Source organism: Myotis daubentonii, chromosome 12, assembly GCF_963259705.1.
Source record: "Myotis daubentonii chromosome 12, mMyoDau2.1, whole genome shotgun sequence".
Classification (NCBI taxonomy): Eukaryota; Metazoa; Chordata; class Mammalia; order Chiroptera; family Vespertilionidae; genus Myotis; species Myotis daubentonii.
Window position 1 is genome coordinate 20,160,882 of NC_081851.1, and position 23,170 is coordinate 20,184,051.

At 42.8% G+C, this 23,170-nt stretch overlaps 1 protein-coding gene across 3 annotated transcripts in view; it reads left to right on the top strand.

Moving 5' to 3' along the window:
* Nucleotides 1-23,170, top strand: part of NPHP1 (nephrocystin 1) — a 97,903-nt gene that overhangs the window by 25,120 nt on the left and 49,613 nt on the right. For all 3 annotated transcript variants that reach the window (XM_059659102.1, XM_059659103.1, XM_059659101.1), the window contains exon 12: nucleotides 13,672-13,746. In XM_059659102.1, the coding sequence (XP_059515085.1) occupies nucleotides 13,672-13,746 (75 nt within the window). The remainder of the gene's footprint in view (nucleotides 1-13,671; nucleotides 13,747-23,170) is intronic.

A 23,170-nucleotide genomic window follows, 5' to 3' on the forward strand; every position in this document is an offset into this window, starting at 1 on the left:
TTGTATAACTCAATACTTAGGCGCACAGAGTTGCATTTCTGTCAAACGCACATTCCTGTGTAACCCTCACCCCCATCAGGAAGTGGAGCATTACCTCCCCTCATGGAGCTTCCTTGTGTTCTTTTCCACTTGACTCCTCCCTGATTCCTAGGAGAATATTTTTTATCCAGTACCAAACAAAGAATTTGAATGACTCCTAAAAAAGTAATTGATTTGGCCCTGGCTAGGTGGCTCAGTTGGTTGGAGCGCTGTCCCATACGCCAAAAGGTTGCAGGTTTGATTCCTGGTCAAGACACATACCTAGGTTGTGGGTTCGATCCCTGGTTGGGCTGTGTATGGGAGGTAACTGGTTGATGTTTCTCTCCCACATCGAAGTTTCTCTATCTCTCCCTTCCTCTCTCTAAAATTAATAAAAACATATTCTCGGGTGAGGATTAAAACAATTGATTTGTTTGTGAGACAATATCTTTAAATGATGCTCAGGTGGATGTGTATAGCTTTTAAAAATATATATATATTTTTTATTGGTTTTAGAGAGGAAGCAAAGAAGTAGAAAGAGATAGAAACATCAATGATGAGAGAATCATTGATCAGCTGCTTCCTGCATGCCCCCTACTGGGGATTGAGCCTGCAACTGGGCATGTGCCCTGACCAGGAATCCAACCGTGAATTGGTTCAGAGGTTGACGCTCAACCACTGAGCCACACCGGCTGGGCTGGAAATGTATAGCTTTGATTGATATACTACTAGACAAGAAGAAAGATTTAAAATTGGTGCTCTAAACTAACTCAAGAGGCTAGAAAAGGAAGAGTGAGTTAAACCAGAAGAAAGCAGAATGGAGGAAATAATAAAGGTAGGAATAGTAATTAATGAAACCGAAAACAGATGAATAAAAGAGAAAATCAGAAAAGGCAAAAGTTTATTCTTTGAAAAGATTAGTAAAATTGAGAGATGCCTAACTAGTAAGACTGATTAAGAAAGTTTAAAAAGGGAGAAAGAAAACAAATGATCAATATTTGACATGAAAATGGCACCTCATCACAGATCCCCCAGACATTAAAAGGATAGTAAGGGGATATTATAAACATTTTTATGCCAATAAATTTGATAATTTATATACATCAATTCCCTGAAAAACCACAATATACTGAAACTGACATAAGAAAAAAATAGAACATTTAAATAACCTTTGTTAAAAAAATTGAAACTGTAATTAAAAATCTTCCAACAAAGAAAACCCTAGTCTTAGATGGCTTCACTGGTGAATTCCTCCAAACGTTTGAGGAAGAAATAATTCCAATAGTAGACAAATTCTTCCAAAGATGAAAAGGAAATCTCCCCACTCATTTTGTAGGGCCAGGAAAAATGTGATGCCAAAATACTATAGGACATTACAAGAAAAAAATGATAAGAGCAGTGTCCCTCATGAATATAAAATCTAAAATCCTAAACAAAATATTAGCACATTGGGGAATATTGAACTTGAATTTCAGGAATTCAAATTATGCACCTGTGTAACCAACATTTGACATTTAAATTCAGATCATTGTAATTTTCCATATTAACAGAACTAAAGAACTAAAGAAGAACTATAGATTAGAAAAAGTATTTGACCAATTTCAAAACCCATTCATGATTTTAAAAAAAATCCCAACACACTAGGAACAAAAGAGAATGCCTTCAAATTGGTAAAGGGCAACTAGAAAACTAAAGCTAGCATCATCATCCTTAATGATGGAATGTTGAACACTTGTCCCCTAAGATCATGAACAAGTCAAGGATGTCCAAGAAACAAAAATATAACTCAGTTTTCTAAATGGAAAAAAACCACTTAAAAAAAGAAAATATATGAAAAACTAAGAGGCATATAAAGATAGAGTCAACATATAATAAATCATTGGGGAAATGCAAGTTAAAACCACAATGAGAGCGATCTAGCCATAGCCTACGTATAAGAAACCTACCTTAAATGTAATAAGGGTGGAAAAACATGTAGCACTTAAAATATATTAATATCAGATAAAGTGGACTTTAGAACAAGACAGTTACCAGGAATAGAGAGGCACACTGCATGATAGGGACAGTTCACCAAGAAGATGTAACAGTCCCCAAAGTGTTCATCTAGCATCAGAGCGTCACAATGCACAAAGTGAAAACTGATAGAGCTAAAGGAGAAACAGGCAAAGCCACACTTACAGTTGGAAACTCTACCACTTCTTCTCTCAGAAATCTATACAGCCCAAGCTGGTTTGGCCCTGTGGTCAGCCTGTGGACTGAAGGGCCCCAGGTTTGATTCTGGTCAAGGGCACATGCTCCGTTTGTGGGCTCGATCCCCAGTGTGGGGTGTACAGGAGGGAGGTCATTGATGTTTCTATCTCTCGCTCCCTTCCTCTCTGAAATCAATAAACATATATATATGAAATCTATGCAACAGGCAGATAGAAAATTAGTAGGGATAGAAAAGAACCCAATAACACCGCCGACAAACTGGATCTAACTGACATTTGCACACTTCACTCCAAAATAGACATTCTCTTAGGTGCATATGGAACGTTCAGCAAGGTGATGCTTCTGAACAAAATAAAAGGATTGAAATAATACAGTGTATTTTTTAATATGTTCTTATTTCAGAGAGAGGAAGGGAGAGAAAGGGATAGAGACATCAATGATGAGAGAGAATTATTGATTGGCTGCCTCCTGCATGCCTCCTATTGGGGATTGAGTCTGCAGCCTGGGAATCAAACCATGACCTCCTGGTATTCATGGGTTGATGTTCAACCATTGAACCATACCTGCTGGGCCGATGGTGTGGTTTTTGATCCCATGTAATTGAATTAGAAATCAGTAACAGAAAGATAAATGGAAAATCCTACATATTTGGAAATGGATTTCTAAATAATCAAAGGGTTAAAAGGAAATTTCAAGGGAAATTAGAAAATATTTTGAACTGAACAAAACATGAAAATGCCTCATATAAAGAGTGGGATGCTGGCTAAAGCTGTGCTTTCAGGGAAGTTGATAGCACTGCATGCTTACGTTAGAGATGGGTAGTCTGACTCTCCTGAGGACATGATGCTTGAGTTGAGATCTGTCTGGTGAACAGGCCATAACAAGGTGCAAAAAGAGAACTGTCTATCTGTTTGAAGGAGCAGTGCAGGTGAGCAGTGCAAGCAAAGGTTATGTGGGAAAGGACTTGGGAAGTGGGTCTGTGTGGCTGAGTGAAGAGAGCGAGGGGAAGTACAGATTGGTTTAAAATGGGAGATGTCAGGACATTGTAGGCTATGGTGTAAGATTTTTGTCTTTATGCTAAAAGCAGGGGAATTACTGGGGGAAGTGACACGATTTTGATATATGTTTTGGGCAGATGTCTGGCGCCTCTCTGAAGATGGATTAGAGGGAACAGAAGGGACATGAGTAGACTGTTTGGGGATTGTGAGACAGTGGTGGTGAGTGGGCAGCAAGTATGGCTTTCAGGAAAACAAAACTGGAGGCAGCCTGCCAGGATCAACCCTGGCTCCACCAGCTGCTGAGTATGGAACTCTGACCAGAGAACTTGACCTTGTTCTCCCTCTCATCTGGTTCATACCTATTAGGGTCAGTGTGAGGGTTATTTAATGAGTTAGCATAAACACATGGGACTTCCCCGACCCGCGGGACAACAACGGGGGAACGAAGAGACACCCTAGGAGAATGAAACAAACAAGGGACATGAAAGAATGGAGGCAAGACAAGTCCTGATCAAGCCTCAAACTTTATTCTCACCGTGGCAGAATATATACTGTTTTAGGGAAGGGGGCTGGGTAAAGGGGTCTATGGGCAGTAACCTATTACTAGAGATTTATTAGGCTCCTGATGGCTGTGCTTATCAGCGGAGATGCGTGCTTTAGCAGGCTCCGGGATGGCTGTGTGTTTATCAGTGGAGATGTGTGATTTAGCGGCTGTGTGAGGGTAGTTTATCTTTAACTGCTGGCCAATTTGCAAGACACAGGTGGTTTCTGGTAATTAGGAGTTTCCAGAAACTTATAGTTCTTAAGATGGCTTTGTCTAAGCCAATATCTCTAATGGCTCCCAACAATTCCTCCCTTTTTCTTTATTAAGGGTGGGCTTTAACCGACTGGGGGAGTAGGGACCTGGTTCCTCCCGTGGGATGGTGGGATCCCACCGTCAGTGGCTCTTGGTATCTTTTGGGGAGGCGAGGCAGAGCCGATAGTTATGTATGGATACCAACCTCTATGCAAACCAAGTGTGCTCACAGGGAAATCCAGAGGCGGTCGAAAATTTTTGTGACCTTCCCTTGCAGTGCTTTGCCGTGCACCCAGGTCGGTGCCCATGCCTTTCTCCTTCTATGGGGAGTAGGCAAGCATCCCTCTGGCATCATGCTGTCCCCTCAGGGAGGGAGTTTTAGCAGTCATTATAATCACATTCACGGTCTAACATGGCTAGACGATGGTAGTGTACCTGAATGGGTTTGGCCAGGACGCTATCAACCTGTTGTTTTACAAAGTCTGTTAATTTTCTAAAAGCCCAGGGGCCGAAAGCTAGGATTAGGAGAAGGCTTATAAGGGGGCCGAGAACAGGAAGCAGGTAGGGCAGGAGTCCATTTAAGCCGATCCAAAGGGGGTTTTCGAATAATTCTCTCCATCTCTTCACTAGATCTTCTTGTAACTTCTTTATCTTGTCTCGGGCGATCCCGGATTTGTTGGATAAAAGCAGCAGCGTTCCTGTAGGACTAAGCATATTCCTCCCTGTTCTGCTGTGAGCAAATCTAACCCTCTTCTATTTTGTAGTACTACTTCAGCTAATGAAACTGATTGAGACACTGCTTGCTTCTAATACTGGTTGAGTAAGCTCCTCTCGGAACAGCTTGCCCAGTGGTGACAACTGTAAATTCTGGGCAATGTACAAAAAGCAACTGTCTGAAGGTACTGAAAAGCATCTGAAAGCAGGCAGATACTGGAGAGGAGTCGGAAATCGTAGTCTGCTGGGGGTTTTCTCTTTATTTCCTCTCTTTTTCGTTCATCTGTGTTTCTTTATGACCTTAGTGTGTTATTTGAACATACTACTCTCACAGACCCTCTGAATCACCTGCAGTGCTATGGAGAAGATCTCTGTACAGTGTTTTACTTCTTGCTTTGGGTGTTCGTTATAGGCACATAACTCATCATAGTCTGCTAATGTCATCACTCCAGTTTGAGTCATGGGTAGAAACCTCACCTCCCTTTGATTGTTATTACCCTCTTTCCTTTATAATATAATCATCTTAAATATTCCCCTTCCATACATACACTGAGAACCACATTGCACAGTATTATAATTTTTGCTTCAAAGATCAAGCATAATTTAGAAACCTCAAGAGAATATCTGTTGTACTCACCTTTTTACTCTTCCCATTGTTCTTCCTTCCTTCCTGATGTTCATAAATTTCCTTCTTTTATTCAATCCTCCCTGTTTAGAGAAATTCCTTTAAACCCATCTTTTCAGATAGGACGATGACTCTTAGTTTTTCTTTATCTGAGAATGTCTCCATTTCCCCCTCATTCCTGAAGGATATTTTCAGTGGAGATGGAATTCTGAGTTGGTGATTCTTTTCCTTGGCATTTGACAAATATTGTGTCCTTTCTTCTGGCCTCTGTGATATCTATTTTTTTCTTTAAAAAAATCTTTATTCTTGAGAGTATTACAAATGTCCCTCCCCGTTTTTAACCTCCTTGCCCACCATCACCCAGTTCCCGCCCCGCCCCAGGCCTTCACCACCTGATTGTCTGTGTTCATGGGCAATGTATATACACATATATGTTCTTTGGTTAAGCTTTTCCTCCCCAGGCCCCTTCCTCTGAGATTCATCTGAGAATCAGTTTCCATGCCTCTGTTCTATTTTACTAATGAGTTTATTGTGTTCATTAGATTCCACACTTAAGTGAGATCACGTGATATTTGTCTTTCTCTGACTGGCTTATTTTGCTTAACATAATCATCTCCAGGTCCCTCCATGATGTCTCAAAGGGTAATAGATCCTTTTTTTTTTTTTTTTTTATATTTTATTGATTTTCCACAGAGAGGAAGGGAGAGAGATTGAGAGTTAGAAACATCGATCAGCTGCCTCCTGCACATCCCCTACTGGGGACGTGCCCGCAACCCAGGTACATGCCCTTGACCGGAATTGAACCTGGGACCTTTCAGTCCGCAGGCTGACGCTCTATCCACTGAGCCAAACCGGTTTCGGCAGATCCTTCTTTTTTACTGCTGCATGGTATTCCATGGTATAAATGTACCACAACTTTTTTATCCACTCATTTACTGATGGCCACTTGGGCTGTTTCTAGATCAGCTGTGGGCAAACTACGGCCCGCGGGCTGGACCCGGCCCGTTTGAAATGAATAAAACTAAAAAAAAAAAAAAGACCGTACCCATTTATATAATGATGTTTACTTTGAATTTATATTAGTTCACACAAACACTCCATCCATGCTTTTGTTCCGGCCCTCCAGTCCAGTTTAAGAACCCATTGTGGCCCTCGAGTCAAAAAGTTTGCCCACCCCTGTTCTAGATCATAGCTATTGTAAATAACACTGTTATGAACATAGGAGTGCATGTATTCTTTCTGACTGGTGTTTCAAGATTCTTAGCATATATCCCTAGAAGTGGGATCACTGGGTCAAATGGCAGTTCCATATTTAATTTTTGGAGGAAACTCCATACTGTTTTCTATAATGACTGCACCAGTCTGCATTCCTACCAGCAGTGCATGAGGGTTCCCTTTTCTCTACATTCTTGCCAGCAATTGTCATTTGTTGATTTGTTGATGATAGCCATTTTGACAGGTGTGAGGTGATACCTCATTGTTGTTTTAATTTGCATCTCTGATGATCAGTGACTTTGAACATTTTTTCATATGTCTCTTGCCCATCTGTATGTCTACTTTGGAGAAGTGTCTATTTAGGTCCTTTGTCCATTTTTTAATTGGATTTTTTGTTTTCCTTCTGTTAAGTTGTATGAGTTCCTTATATATGTTGGATATTAACCTTCATCAGATGTGTCATTGCCAAATATGTTCTCAAGCAGTGTCTCAGTGGGCTCCCTTTTCATTTTGTTAGTGGTTTCTTTTGCTGTGCAGAAGCTTTTTATTTTGATGTAGTCCCATTTGTTTATTTTCTCCTTAGTTTTCTTTGTCCTAGAAGATGTATCCGTAAACATAATTGCTTCAAGAGATGTCTGAGACTTTGCTGCCTATGGTTTCTTCTAGGATTTTTATGTTTCACAACTTACATTTATGTCTTTTATACATTTTGAGTTTATTATTTTTTGAAAATTTTTTTTAAAATTAAATCTTTATTGTTCAGATTATTACAGTTGTTCCTCTTTTTCCCCCCCATAGCTCCCCTCCACCCGGTTCTCCCCCCACCCTCCAACCTCACCTCCCCCCCGCACTGTCCTCATCCATAGGTGCACAAATTTTGTCCAGTCTCTTCCCGCATCTCCCACACCCCGTTCCCCCAAGAATAGTCAGTCCACACCCTTTTTATGCCCCTGATTCTATTATAATCACCAGTTTATTCTGTTCATCAGATTGTTTATTCACTTGATTTTTAGATTCACTTGTTGATAGATGTGTATTTGTTGTTCAAAATTTGTATCTTTACCTTTTTCTTCTTCTTCCTCTTCTTAAAGGATACCTTTCAGCATTTCATATAATACTGGTTTGGTGGTGATGAACTCCTTTAGCTTTTCCTTATCTGTGAAGCTCTTTATCTGACCTTCAATTCTGAATGATAGCTTTGCTGGATAAAGTAATCTTGGTTATAGGTTCTTGCTATTCATCACTTTGAATATTTCTTGCCACTCCCTTCTGGCCTGCAAAGTTTCTGTTGAGAAATCAGCTGACAGTCATATGGGTACTCCCTTGTAGGTAACTGACTGTCTTTCTCTTGCTACTTTTAAGATTCTCTCTTTGTCTTTTGCTCTTGGCATTTTAATTATGATGTGTCTTGGTGTGGTCCTCTTTGGAGTCCTTTTATTTGGGGTTCTCTGCGCTTCCTGGACTTGTAAGTCTCTTTCTTTCACCAGGTAGGGGAAGTTTTCTGTCATTATTTCTTCAAATAGGTTTTCAATATCTTGCTCTCTCTCGTTCTGGCACCCCTATATTTCAGATGTTGGTACGCTTAAAGCTGTCCCAGAGGCTCTTTACACTATCTTCATATTTTCGGATTCTTTTTTTCATTTTGCTTTTCCGGTTGGGTGATTTTTGCTTCTTCATATTTCAAATCTTTGACTTGATTCTTGCGATCCTCTAGTCTGCTGTTGGAACTCTGCATAATATGCTTTATTTCAGTCAGTGTATGCTTAATTTCTAGTTGGTCCTTTTTCATATCCTCGAGGGTTTCACTACATTTATCGGCGGTCTCACCAGACTTTTTGAGGAGTCTTACTAAATTTATTGGCAGTTTCTAGAAAGTTTTTGAAAAACCTTAAAAGTGTGGTTTTGAACTCTATATCCAGTAGTTTGCTTTCCTCCATTTCTGTCATTTGTGACCGGTTTCTTTGTCTCCGCATTTTTTATGCTTCCCTGTGTTGATAGAGTGGCTTTGTGTACTAGGTGTCCTATAGGGCCCAGTGGTTCAGCCTCCCCAATTACCTGAGGTGGACACTCTTGGTGCACCCCGTTGTGGGCTGTGTGCACAGTCTTGTTGTAGTTAAGCTTTGATTGTCGTAGGCATCACTAAGAGGAATTGACCTCCAGGCCAATTGGCTGTGAGAATCAGCTGTGTCTGCAGCGGGAGAACTTCTATGCCGGAGACACCCCTCTCGGGCAAGACTTGCTTCAGTGGGGCTTTGGTGCTCACTGCGTCTGCTCCCTGAGTGTGTCCTTTATGGATCGGAGGAGCTGCAATCTGGATGGTCCCACTCTGACCACCAGGCACACTGGCTCCTGGATCTCTAAGGAGGTGCTAATCTAGCCTCTTCCTGAGGCTACCCAGCAGGAGCTCAGCTGTAAAGCAATGCAAGTTGCCGTGGGGCCTTAGGCCAGCTGCAGTTTGTTAGGTAATTTTCAGATTGCAAAGGGCCAGGCCTTTCATATGCAAAAGCCGGCGCACAGCTTGGGTGGGGCGGGGGTCCCAGGGGATCAACAGGGCAGAGCAAGCAGCTATGGCTGCACTCAGAAGCCCCGCTTCTCAGTGTCCCTGCAATCGCTGCAAGCACCTCCGAGAGAAAGCTGCCCTCGAGTTCCGACCGATGCCCGACAGTCCAGTTTCTCCCATATGAGACTGGGTCCCCAGAGACTCTCCCGGAACTGGAGCTCAGAGCTTGAGACTCCCTACCGATTGAAAAAGACAACCGTGTCCTCAGCCACCAGCGCTCTCCGCGTGCGCCTCCATACCTCTGTACTTTACTTCTGCACCACATCTCCTCTGAGTCTTGGTATGCTTTTCTCTTTTCTTCTAGTTGTAGAATTTCCACTCAGCCAGCCTTCCTGTCATTCTGGATGATGTCCGTTCCGTCTTTTAGTTGTATTTTTGAAGTTGTTGTGGGAGGCAGCAATTTCTGGTGTTTACCTATGCCGCCATCTTGGTTTTCTCTCGAGTATGATCTTTTTAATGTATTACTGGATCTGACTTGCTAATAATTTTTAAAATAATATACATTTATTGATTTTCAGAGAGGAATGAGAGGGAGAGAGGGATAGAAACATCAATAATGAGGGAGAATCGTTGATTGGCTGCCTCCTGCACTGCTGCCTACTCGGGATTGAGCCTGCAACCTAGGCATATGCCCTTGACTGGAATCAACCTGGGACCCTTCAGTCCGAAGGCTGACTGAGCCAAACCAGCTAGGGCTGATTTGCTAATACTTTTTTGAGGATTTTAGCATCCATGTCCATCAGGGATATTGGCCCGTATTTCTCTCTGTAGTGTCTTTGTTTTTAAAATTTATTTTATTTTATTTTTTTAAATTAAATCTTTATTGTTCAGATTATTACATTTGTTCCTCTTTTTTCCCCCCCATAACTCCCCTCCTTCCAGTTCCCGCCCCACCCTCCGCCCTCACTCCCCACCCACTGTCCTCATCCATAGGTGCACGAGTTTTGTCCAGTCTCTTCCCGCGTCTCCCACACCCCTTTCCCCCGCAAGAATAGTCAGTCCATTCCCTTTCTATGTCCCTGATTCTACTATAATCACCAGTTTATTCTGTTCATCAGATTATTTATTCACTTGTTGATAGAGCATATTTGTTGTTCATAATTTGTATCTTTACCTTTCTCTTCTTCTTCCTCTTCTTAAAGGATACCTTTCAGCATTTCATATAATACTGGTTTGGTGGTGATGAACTCCTTTAGCTTTTCCTTATCTGTGAAGCTCTTTATCTGACCTTCAATTCTGAATGATAGCTTTGCTGGAAAAAGTAATCTTGGTGGTAGGTTCTTGACATTCATCACTTTGAATATTTCTTGCCACTCCCTTCTGGCCTGCAAAGTTTCTGTTGAGAAATCAGCTGACAGTCATATGGGTATTCCCTTGTAGGTAACTGAGTTTCTTTCTCTTGCTGCTTTTAAGATTCTCTCTTTGTCTTTTGCTCTTGGCATTTTAATTATGATGTGTCTTGGTGTGGTCCTCTTTGGATTCCTTTTGTTTGGGGTTCTCTGCGCTTCTTGGACCTGTAAGTCTATTTCTTTCACCAGGTGGGGGAAGTTTTCTCATTATTTCTTCAAATAGGTTTTCAATGACTTGCTCTCTCTCATCTTCTGGCACCCCTATAATTCTGATGTTGGTATGCTTGAAGCTGTCCCAGAGGCTCCTTACACTATCTTCGTATTTTCGTATTCTTTTTTCATTTTGCTTTTCTGGTTGGATGTTTTTTGCTTCTTCGCATTTCAAATCTTTGACTTGATTCTTGCGCTCCTCTGGTCTGCTGTTGGGAGTCTGTATAATATTCTTTATTTCAGTCAGTGTATGCTTAATTTCTAGTTGGTTCTTTAGCACAACATCCAGGGTCTCATTAGATTTCTTAAGGATCTCACTACATTTATCGGCAGTTTTTAGAAAATTATTGAAAGACCTTAAAAGTGTGGTTTTGAGGTCTATATCTTCCATTTCTGACATTTGCGTCCTGTTTCTTAGTCTCCGCATTTTTTTTATGTTTTCTTGGTGCACCCCCTAGTGGTCTTTGTGCGCAGTCTTGTTGTAGTTAAGCCTTGATTGTTGTAGGTAATACTAGAGGGGATTTGAGCTGTAGGCCAAGTGGCTGTGAGAATTAGCTGTGTCTGCAGTGAGAGAACTTCTGTCCTCTCGGGAGGTGCTAATCTAGCCTTTGCCTGAGGCTATCCGGCAAATGGCTCTGTGCAGGGCTTGAGCGGGGCGGGTCCCAGGGCATCAACAGGGCTGGCTGAGCGAGCAGTTATGGCTGCTCTCAGTCCTGTCCTGGGGGCTCTGCCTCTCCGAGTCCCAGCAACCGCTGCAAACCTTGGAGAGAAAGCTGCCTTTGAGTTCCGACCGAAGCCAGGCAGTCCCGTTTCTCCCGTTTGAGTCTGGGTCCCTAGAGACTCGCCCGGATCTGGAGCACAGAATCTGAGACTCCCTCCCGATTGGAAAAGACAACCACGTCCTCAGCCACCAGCCCGCTCTGCGCACCTCCGCATCTTAGTATTTGACTTCAGCACTGCGCCTCCTCTGAGTCTCGGTATGTTATTCTCTTTCCTCCTAGTTGTAGAACTTCCACTCAGCCAGCCTTCCTGTGGTTCTGGATGACGCCCGTTCTGTCTTTTAGTTGTATTTTTGAAGTGGTTGTATGAGGCAGCACACTCCGGCGTTAACCTATGTCCCCATCTTGGTTCCCCAACATTGTTATTTCTCTTTGTAGTGTCTTTATCTGGTTTGGAATAGGATAATGCTAGCCTCTTAAAAAGATTTTGGAAGTGTTCCTTCCTCTTGGATTTTTTGGGGTAGTTTGAGGAGGCTAGGTATTACTTATTCTTTGAATGTTTGGTTAAACTCCCTTGTGAAGCCATCCAGACCAGGGCTTTTGTTTGCTGGGAGTGTTTTGATTACTACTTCAGTTTTATCAGTTGTTATTGGCCCATTTAGGTTTTCTGATTCTTCCTGATTCAGTTTTGGAAGATTGTATATTTCTAGTAATGTGTCCATTTCATCCACATTGTCCAGCTTGTTGGCATATAGGTGTTCATAGGTTTTTTTTGTTGTTGTTTTTTTTTTACAGTCCTTTGTCTTTCTGTGGTGTAAGTTGTTCCTTCACCTAATTTGGTTCTGATTTTATTTCTTTGGGCTTTCTTTCTTTCTTTCTTTCTTTCTTTCTTTCTTTCTTTCTTTCTTTCTTTCTTTCTTTCTCCTTTTCTCTCTCTCTTTATTTCTTGATGCATCTGGCTAAAGGTTCATCAATCTTGTTTATCTTTTCAAAGAACCACCTCTTGGTTTCATTGGTATTTTGTATTTTCTTTTTTAGTCTCTATGCCATTTATTTATGCTCTAATCTTTATTATTTCCTTCCTTCTGCTTACTCTGGGCTTTTCTCATTGTTCTCTTTGTAATTCTTTAAGTTGTAGGGTTAAATAGTTTATTATTAATTTTTCTTGTTTTTTTGAGATAGGCCTGAGGTGCTATAAACTTTCAAGATTGTTTTTGCTGTGTCCCATAGATTTTGGGTTGTCATGTGTTTATTTTCATCTGTTTCCAGGAATTAAAAAAAAATATTTTTATTGATTTTAGAGAGGGAGAGGAAAAGGGAGAGAGAGATAGAAACATCAGTGATGAGAGAAAATCATTGATTGGCTGCCTCCTGCACGTCTGTAAAATACTGCTAACTGCCTACAGTGGGGACTTAGAGGGCAGTGAATTGAATTTGACCTCAGATGACATGTTTGGGATAATTTATAATTACTTTTAAAGATTAGTTTTAGAAGTGCTATACTAAAATATATATTTTTTTAATTTTTTATTTTATTGCTTAAAGTATTACAAAGGGTATTACATATGTATCCATTTTATCCCCCCGCCCTAGACAGTCCCCTAATTATTTTTTATTGAAGATAAAAATTGTTACCTGTTCTTTGGAAGATGTCAATTTTGACTGTAACTTTACAGAATTTGAACTTTTCTTTATAGTTTTGGCTCCTTTTATGTTTCGTTGTTTTATGTATATTGTGTGACTGACTTCTTCAGTAGCATTTTATGAGATTAAATTGCAGAAAGAATATAATTTATGGGCCTTGAGATCTTGAAGAAGATGGAACCATATATCTGAGCTGTTAGCCTTGTCTGTCTCAGGGGCAGGATGACAAGACTACACATGAAATGCTCTTATGGGTCACGTTTCTTAAAAGGTCATTTTGTACCTGAAACTTACTTTTCTATCTCAGATATTAAGTATTTCACTTAATATAATTTATCACCAATGGAAAGATATGAGTCTGAATTCATTTTACTAGTCCTTCTCTGTTTTATAAAGCACTTTAACACTTGTTTTTTGTTAATCATTTAAAAAATTATATATGTACTTGATGTTGAAAAATCAGAAATGACAGAATTGCACAACGTAAAAAGTGAAAGGTCCCTTCTCCCTCTGCTCCACGCAATTTAGATACTGTTAACTGTTTAGGGTGTGGAAGTAGTGGTGTTTCAGAGAGCTTTCTACATTATTTCTAATGGGAAAATCTTATTTCAGGTTCTGAGCAACATTCATACAGTCAGAGCCACATGGCAGCCTAAAAAGCCCAAAACATGGACCTTTTCTCCCCAGGTGAGTCATCTGCTGAGTGAACGGAATGAAAGATGAATTTCTTTTACCTGTTAAGTGTCATGCAATTAATTTCTAAGGTGAGGCTGTCAAAGTGTATTTCTGAAATGATATACTATAATGTTTAGCACAGACTATATGGGATAATATTTAAATCTTTAGATTATTTAATGTTCTTTGAGGACTTCGACAAAAATTACTCATGTTTCTGACTCAGCAAAGTTATAATTCCTTGAATCATCTCATTCAGTGGATTTTAGGGTTCAATTCTGAAAAATGCTCGCTGGAGGAAGATTCCAAGATGGCTGCAGACTAGCAGGAAGTTCTGTCCACTTGCTTCCAGCACCAGATTGGGCTTGTGGCTAAATTGCAGAGCATTCAACTTGAAAAGCCAGTTGAAATGTAGCTGATCTGAATTATTGTGAGTGGGGAGTGTGGAGAGGGGACAGGAAGAGATGAGGAGAGGGTGAGCTGCGTGGCTGGGAAGCCAGAGGGAAGGTGTGGCAGTCCAGCCCCCGTCCTCTGGTATCATTGGGCAGTGGTGTATCGGTCCACTTGAGAGTCTCAGACCACACCACCACATGCAAAGAGTGATTGCTTTGTCACAACACCAGCCTGGGAAGTTCACCTCTGTCTGTGTCTATGGGAGGAGCCGTGCATTGGAATTTGGGGCTGGCAGAAGGGTCTGACTGGTACACCCAGAAGTGAATCTGAGGGACCCTGCATTCTGCGGAAGAACTTTTTGTGGAGTTCAGGTGGGGAGCTGGACAGCATTGGAACAAAATCCAACGAGCTCCACAAGTAGCAGATCCAAAGTTTCTTTTCTTTCTTTCTTATTTTTTTCTATCATAACGTTTGTTTCTTTCTTCTCTTTCATTCTATATTTTTCTTTCCTTTTTTTTTAGTTTTTATTTATTTTATTTTTCCTTTTCTGTGATCCCATGGAAGAGGATCAGTCCTGTCTACCTCGAGTGTAGGACAGGTGCCCCTTCTCCCACCAGGGCAACGGCTGGTTCTGCCCCACCCTGCTATAACCTGAGACCAGAGGGAATGGCTCTGGGCTGGATATCTGTGTCCATGTGACTGGGTCTGGCAGCATAAGGGACTTGGATATTTGGCCAGGTCTGAGCCTGGGCGGAGGCCCTGCTGAAAGATTGGCGTGTGTAGTGTGGATGATTTTTATTTTTTTTTAAATGCCTTTTGCTTGGGGTGGCAGAAAGGGGATGCCAGTGAACCAGGCAGAGCTGAAGCATTTGAAGGAGAGGAAGTGCCTGCCACCGCCTCTTACAAGGTATAGGTACCACCCCCAACACAAATCTGTTTAAACCGTCCTGACCAGAACCTAGATACCCCTACAGAGCCCAGTTCTGTGGGGGAAGTGAGAGCAGCTCACAATAGACATATTCAAGGTACAAGACCTGAGTCAGACCCAGCCTCTGTCCTATGGAGGCCCTACCCCGTGGACTACTTGTGGCTCTGCCCTGGCATGGTTCAGTCAGGTTGCTCAGGGCCAGGCAGGAACAGTGACTCACAATGGTGTTTTTTAAAAATATATTTTATTGATTTTCTACAGAGAGGAAGGGAGAAGGACAGAGAGCCAGAAACATCGATGAGAGAGAAACATCAATCAGCTGCCTCCTGCACACTCCCCAGTGGGCATGTGCCCGCAACCAAGGCACACGCCCCCAACTGGAATCAAACCCGGGACCCTTGAGTCCACAGGCCGACGCTCCATCCAGTGAGCCAAACTGGCCAGGGCGTCACAATGGTTTTGACAGAACAAAATAAGACCAAACCTGAAACAACATGAAACTCAACAACAAAAGACTAAAAAAACCATACTAAAAGACACAAGACCAAAAGAATTAGAAGAAACAAACAAACAAAAAAAGAACTGAAAAAAGAGAATATGAAAGATGGAAAAGAAATAGAATAAGAATAAAAAAAGAAAAAAATTAATGAAATAATATAATTTTTAAGCAGTAATAATAATGAATAAAATAAATCTAGAATAGGAAAAGAAAAACAGGAAAAGAAAAGAGAAAAGAAAAAATAAATAAAAAATAAAAACTAAAAAAAGGAAAGAAATAGAAAAAAACAGAATGAAAGGAAATAAATAAATAAAAGATATGAAAGAAAAAAGTTAAGAACAAAAGGAAAAAAAATCTTTGGATCTGTTACTTGTGGAGCTTGTTGGATTTTGCTCCAATGCTGTTGAATCTGCCCCTATGATGTGTCAGTCCTGGGTGGCATGACATGGTTGGGGTTGAGCCTCCCAGTCAGCAAGCCTGAGTGCTGAACCCTCCCATGAATGGGAAAATAGCAATGAAGACCCAAATACAACAGTAGGGCCCACATAACCCACACAAGGGACATTCCTAGAGCACCCAGCTCAGAAGATCAAGGAGATTGCACTACTGGATCCCACAAGAAGGCCACTGCCCCAAGACTGGGAGGATAGCAGCCTTATCCAATACACAGAAATAAACACAAAGAAACAGCACAAATGGGAAAACAAAGAAATAGGCCCAAATGAAAGAACAGGAGGAATCTTCAGAAAAAGAGCTAAATGAAATGGAGGAAAAGCAATTTATTGGAAACAGAGTATCAAGTAATAGTTTTTAGAATGCTCAACAGCATGAAAAAGATATAGAAATAATGAAAAACAACAAATCGGAAATGAAGACTAACATCTATATATATAAAAGCCAAAGTGACTGAATGACCGAACAACCAGTCGCTATGATGCACACTGACCACCAGGGGACAGATGCTTAATGCACAGGATTGGGCTCTCTCCTGTCTGGATCGGGCCTGTGGGGATCAGGTTCCCTCCTGTCTGGATCAGGTCTGCAGCGATCAGGCCAAAACTGGCTATCCAATATCCCCCGAGGGACCCTGGATTGCAAGAGGGTGCAGGCCAGGCCGAGGGACCCCACTGGTGCATGAATCCATGCACCGGGCCTCTAGTAGCTGAAATAAAGAATACCCATTAAGAGTGGTTAGAGGGAGAACCAAGATGGCGGCATAGCTTAGTGCCGGAGTTTGCTGCTTTGAACAACTACTTCAAAAGTGAAACTAGAACACGGAGCGGACATCACCCAGAACCACAGGAACGCTGGCTGAGTGGAAGTCCTACAACTGGGAGGAAGGAGAAGCGCATTCGGACACTCGGAGGAGGCGCGGTGCTGGGGTCCAGTTCTGAGGTGCGGAGTGCGCGGAGCGGGCTGGCGGCGGAGGGCGCGGTTGTTGTTTTCAATCGGGAGGGAGTCGCAGACTCTGAGCTCCAGATACAGGCGAGTCTTTAGGGACCCAGGCTCAAACGGGAGAAGCGGACTGTCTGGCTTTGGTCAGAGCGAGTGCAGCTTTCTCTCCGAGCTTTGCAGCGGGTGCTGGGACTCAGAGAGGCAGAGCCCCTGGGGACAGGACTGAGAGCCGCCATAACTGCTCTCTCTGGCCCACCCTGTTGATCCTGTGGGACCCGCCCTGCCCAAGCCCTGCACAGAGGCATTTGCCAGATAGCCTCAGGCAAAGGCTAGATTAGCACCTCCCTAGAGGACAGAAGTTCTCTCACCGCTGACACAGCTGATTCTCATAGCCACTTGGCCTGGAGGTCAAACCCTCCCTGGAATTAGCTACAACAATCAAGATTTTATCTATAAGACTGCAAACAAAGACCACTAGGGGGTGCACCAAGGAAGCATAACAAAATGCGGAGACAAAGAAACAGGACAAAATTGTCAATGGAAGAAATAGAGTTCAGAACCACACTTTTAAGGTCTCTCAAGAACTGTTTAGAAGCTGCCGATAAACTTAATGAGATCTACACGAAAACTAATAAGACCCTCGATCTTATATTGGGGAACCAACGAGAAATTAAGCACACACGGACTGAAATAACGAATATTATACAGACGCCCGACAGCAGACCAGAGGAGCGCAAGAATCAAGTCAATGATTTGAAATGCGAGGAAGCAAAAAACATCCAACCGGAAAAGCAAAATGAAAAAAGAATCCAAAAATGCGAGGATAGTGTAAGGAGCCTCTGGGACAGCTTCAAGCGTACCAACATCCGAATTATAGGGGTGCCAGAAGATGAGAGAGAGCAATATATTGAAAACCTATTTGAAGAAATAATGAGAAAACTTTCCCCACCTGGTGAAAGAAATGGACTTACAGGTCCAAGAAGCGCGGAGAACCCCAAACAAAAGGAATCCAAAGAGGACCACACCAAGACACATCATAATTAAAATGCCAAGAGCAAAAGATAAAGAGAGAATCTTAAAAACAGCAAGAGAAAGAAACTCAGTCACCTACAAGGGAATACCCATACGACTGTCAGCTGATTTCTCAACAGAAACTTTGCAGGCCAGAAGGGAGTGGCAAGAAATATTCAAAGTGATGAATACTAAGAACCTACAACCAAGATTACTTTATCCAGCAAAGCTATCATTCAGAATTGAAGGTCAGATAAAGAGCTTCACAGATAAGGAAAAGCTAAAGGAGTTCATCACCACCAAACCAGTATTATATGAAATGCTGAAAGGTATCCTTTAAGAAGAGGAAGAGGAAGAAAAAGGTAAAGATACAAATTATGAACAACAAATATGCATCTATCAACAAGTGAATCTAAGAATCAAGTGAATAAATAATCTGATGAACAGAATGAACTGTTGATTATAATAGAATCAGGGACATAGAAAGGGAATGGACTGACTATTCTTGGGGGGGAAAGGGGTGTGGGAGATGTGGGAAGAGACTGGACAAAAATCGTGCACCTATGGATGAGGACAGTGGGTGGGGAGTGAGGGCGAAGGGTGGGGCGGGAACTGGGAGGAGGGGAGTTATGGGGGGGAAAAAAGAGGAACAAATGTAATAATCTGAACAATAAAGATTTAATAAAAAAAAAAAAGAGTGGTTAGAGGAAGCAGAGGATTGAATCAGCAAATTAGAAAACAAGGTAGAAAAAAACAATCAGAGAAGTAAAAAGAAAAATAGTTAAGAAACATTGGGATGGTTTATGGGATTTTGGGGACAACATGAAACAGAACAACATCCATATTATACTGGTATGAGAGGGAGAAGAAAGTGAGCAAGGGCTAGAACCTGTTTGAAGAAATAATGACAGAAAACTTTCCTAACCTGGTAAAGGAAAGAGTCACTCAAGTTCAGGAAGTACAGAGTCCCAGTAAAGAAGAACACAAAGATCCACATCATAATTAAAATGGCAAATGTTAAAAACAGATAATCTTTTTTTTAAAAATATATTTTATTGATTTTTTACAGAGAAGAAGGGAGAGGGATAGAAAGTCAGAAACATCGATGAGAGAGATCGATCAGCTGCCTCCTGCACATCCCCAGACCAACGTACATGCCCTTGACCGGAATCGAACCCGGGACCCCTGAGTCCGCAGGCTGACGCTCTATCCACTGAGCCAAACCGGTTCAGCAAAAAAAAAACAGATAATCTTAAGGGCAGCAAGAGTGACAGTAAGTTACTTACAAGGGAGTTTGCATAAGGCTGTCAACTGATTTCTCAACAGAAACACTACAGGCCAGAAGGGAATGGCATGAAGTATTCAAAGTAATGTAAAGCAAGGCTCTGAAACCAAGATTACTCTCTCCAGCAAGGCCATCCTTCAAAATTGAAGGTGAAGCGGATTCCCAGACAAAAGAAGTCTAAGGGAGCATATTAACCCCAAACCAGCATTGCAAGAAACGTTAAAGGGGCTGCTGCAAGAAAAAGAAGAAATAGAGAGAGGAGCACTGCCATAAAGAATAAAAATGGCTTTAAATAAGTACCTATCAATATAACTATAAATGTAAATGGCTTAAATGCTCTAATAAGAAAACATAGGTTAGCTGAATGGATAAGAAAACATGGCCCATATATATGCTGTCTACAAGAGACACACTTCTGTCGTGTAAGACTCCCTCCACGTTCTGCGTGGAGTAGGGTTCGGTATCTGAAAGAGGAGCCGCACAGCAAATGAGAGAAAAAGACACGAGATAATTTTGCAATATTGGGGGACCAGGCGGCAAGTCCCGAAGGACTTCCTCTGTGCTCAGGCCTCACCAAGCTTTTATTGATCTCGGATGCACCCATAGCATAGCCCTTAGGGAGGTGACTCCCTAGTAACAAGCAGACTAGCCCATCAGCAAGGATTTACATAATAATAAATGGGGGAGTAGTTTCAGCTACCACTGTCTGGACAAACAGAGGTGGCGCCTAGCTCTGAGCTTTGCTAGGGCTTCAAAGGCACCCAGCCTTCGAGGGGGGTTTCGGGGAGTTCTCTGTCTATGCTTATCAGATAGTGAAGGCAATAAACAGTTTCCCACACACTTCAGAACAAAAGATTCATACAAGATGAAAGTGAAGAGATGACCCTGGCTAGTGTTTCTCAGTGGTTAGAGCATTGGCCTGTACATCAGAGGGTCGTGGGTTGCGGGGTGTGCTCCCGTCCCTGGTCAGGGTGCATGTAGGAGGCATTCAGTCGATATGTCTCTCTTACATCTCTCTCTCTCTCTCTTGCTTTCCCTCCCTCCCTCCCTCTTTTCTTCCCTCTCCCTCTCCCTCCCTCCCTCTCTCCCTCTCTCTCTCTCTCCCCTTACACTTTCTCTGAAAAGCAATGGGAAAAAATATCCTCAGGTGAGGTTTAAAAAAAAATGCCCTCTGATGTAAAATGAAAACATAAAGGTAACATTTAGGAAATGTTTTTCAAAAATGAAATGTGTTAGTGAGGGCTGTACTTTCTTCAGATAAAATCGAGGACCGTCAAGACTGGAACAAAAAGGACTGGCCATTTAGCCCAGTGATTTCACACCACTGAGTCAGTACTGCATAGGGGGCAGTGAAGACAAAGATGTCTATGTTCTCTTTTCTTTAAAGTTGTATTTATTGGTGCTACTTGCAAGAGGAGAGACCATCCAATATGGAGAACCAGTAAAGGGATGTTAGGAAGGGCTTGTTATGGGATTAGACCTTGTGTTATGATTTTGAGCATCTAGAGAAATTTTGAATTGGGTGCTCTCAGAAACTGGAGCAATAATTTGGTATCTTCATAAATTTAATCTGGGAAGCAGGAGAAACAAAGAGGCTACAACTCTATTTGGGATTAGATTCCAGCGTAAGATGGTGGCTGGCAGGATGGAGGTGAGGGATAGGAAGTGAGTGAGTGAGGGGATGAATGGAGAGTGTGTGGATGTGTATGGTGTGTGGTGTGTGAGTGAGTGAGGGACAGTTAAATCCAGCAGGAGCAGCAGAGACTGACAGACCAGGCTCTCTGGGACACGGAGAGACTATCACTGCTGTGGCACTCCCCGGACTGCGGGACCCGGGCACGGAACCCACACCATCTTAAAGGGGAGAGCGGCCTCTTCTAGGAACTCAGCAGCACCACCACCCAGACAGGCCTTGGACACTGCCCGTGACCCGGCAGCCACTCCGGCAAAAATCCTGCAGCCACACCTGCAGACTCTGGGACTCTGCGCCAAAGGAGCAATGCACCCCGACAGCAGTAAGTGCAGTCTCCCCCTCCCCAGCGGCAGACCTCTGACATTGCCTGCGCGCAGGTCTCTGAGGCACACCACTCCATAGACTCCTCTTAGGAGTCACTGGGAGACTAAACTGGGTGTGATTTTGTACAGACACAGGCACACTGCCACCCAGTAGAAATTCTGAATTCCCTCTGCCTGAATAACTGCTCACACACACCCAGCTGCGCAACTTAAGCGCCAGGGCACAGCGTGCGTCAGAGCTCAGCGCCGGGGAACTGCGCCTGCGAACTGCACCGCCACAGTTGCTCACTCCCCCTCAGCCCATCTATCCACAGGGCACGTTGGGGAAGCCGTGGTAATCCTATGCTGGGTCCGATCTTGGATTAATAGGGACGCACTCCCCTGGTCAGTAGAAATTCGGAATTCACCCATCCTGGATACCTGCCCAAAGTGTGCCAGGGCCCTTCAGAGTGCTTCAGTGCGCCTGCCCTAGCAAACTCACTGTGGGTGCTCCTGTGTGCTGCTATGGGGAACGCAAGCCTATCCACCACAAGTGCACCAGCAAAATCTGAGTTTCCCCACCCCACAGCTACAGAACTCTGAACACTACAGGTGCATGCTTTTCCAGCATGTAGGTCTCCCAAGACCACCGCTCCACAGGCAGCCCTGGGGCCCCCGCTGTGAGCCCTGCTGGTTGTGCACTTAAACAAACAGGGGTGCACTGCTGGGCTGTAGAAACGCTGAATTCCCTCTTCTGGGATACCTGCCCACAGACACTGCAATCCAGTGGCTTCAGTGCCAGGGCCCTTCAGAGTGTGTCAGTACACCCTGCTGGCAAACACACCACAGGTGCCTCTGTGAGCTGCTGCTGGAATCGCGTGTATCCAACCACGGAGGCAGCAGCAAAAGCTGAGTCTCCCCACCCCACAACGACAGAACTCTGGACACCGCAGTCACACTTTGCTAGAACACAGGCTTTCTGAGCCCCACCACCCCAGTAGATGGTTCCTGGGTGCCACTGTGAGTCCCTGCGGGGCACACGTGATTTTAATCAAGGGCATAAGACAGCAAAAATTGGAACACCCCCTCCACAGCTGCTGACTTCTAGACACCTCAGTTGCGCCTTTCTAGCTCACAGGCCTACATCAAGAGAACTCAAATAGCCCAAGTAGGGAGCTACACTAGACTACCAAACCCAGGAGACCTGAGAGGTCACACCAGTAGCACCACACCCTAAAGAAACTTTGTAGCAAAGCAATCGGAACTACAATTAAAACATTACAGCAAAACATGGGAAGACAAAAAAGCAACCCACAAAGGAAAGAAAAAGAGGAGTCATCAGAAAGGGAGTTAAATGAAATTGAGGCTACTAACTTATCAGAGAAAGAATTCAGAGTAATGGTTATAAGGATGCTCAAATGGCTGATGACAAATGCACACAACTCAATGAGAATTATAAGGAGCTGAATGAGAATGTCACCAACATGAAAAGGAACCAAGAGGAAATGAAGAACGACATAGCTGCAATAAAAAACACAATGGAAGGCTTAAACAGCAGACTAGAAGAGGCTGAGGACCGCATCAGTGAATTAGAAGACAAGGTAGGAAAAAACACACAAACACAGGAGCAACTGGAAAAAAAACTTAAAAAGCAAGAGGAGAGCCTAAGGGAGCTTTGGGACAATGCAGAATGAAACAACATTCCCTTAATAGGGATACCAGAAGGAGAGGAGGAGAAACAAGGATTAGAAAACCTGTTTGAAGAAAATGACAGAAAACTTCCCTGATACTGGCAAGAAAAAAACTACACAAGTCCAAGAAGCACATAGAGTGCCAAACAAGATGAACCCCAAAAGACCAACACCAAGATACATCATAATTAAATTGGCAAACACCAACGACAAAGTAAGAATCTTAAAGGCTGCCAGAG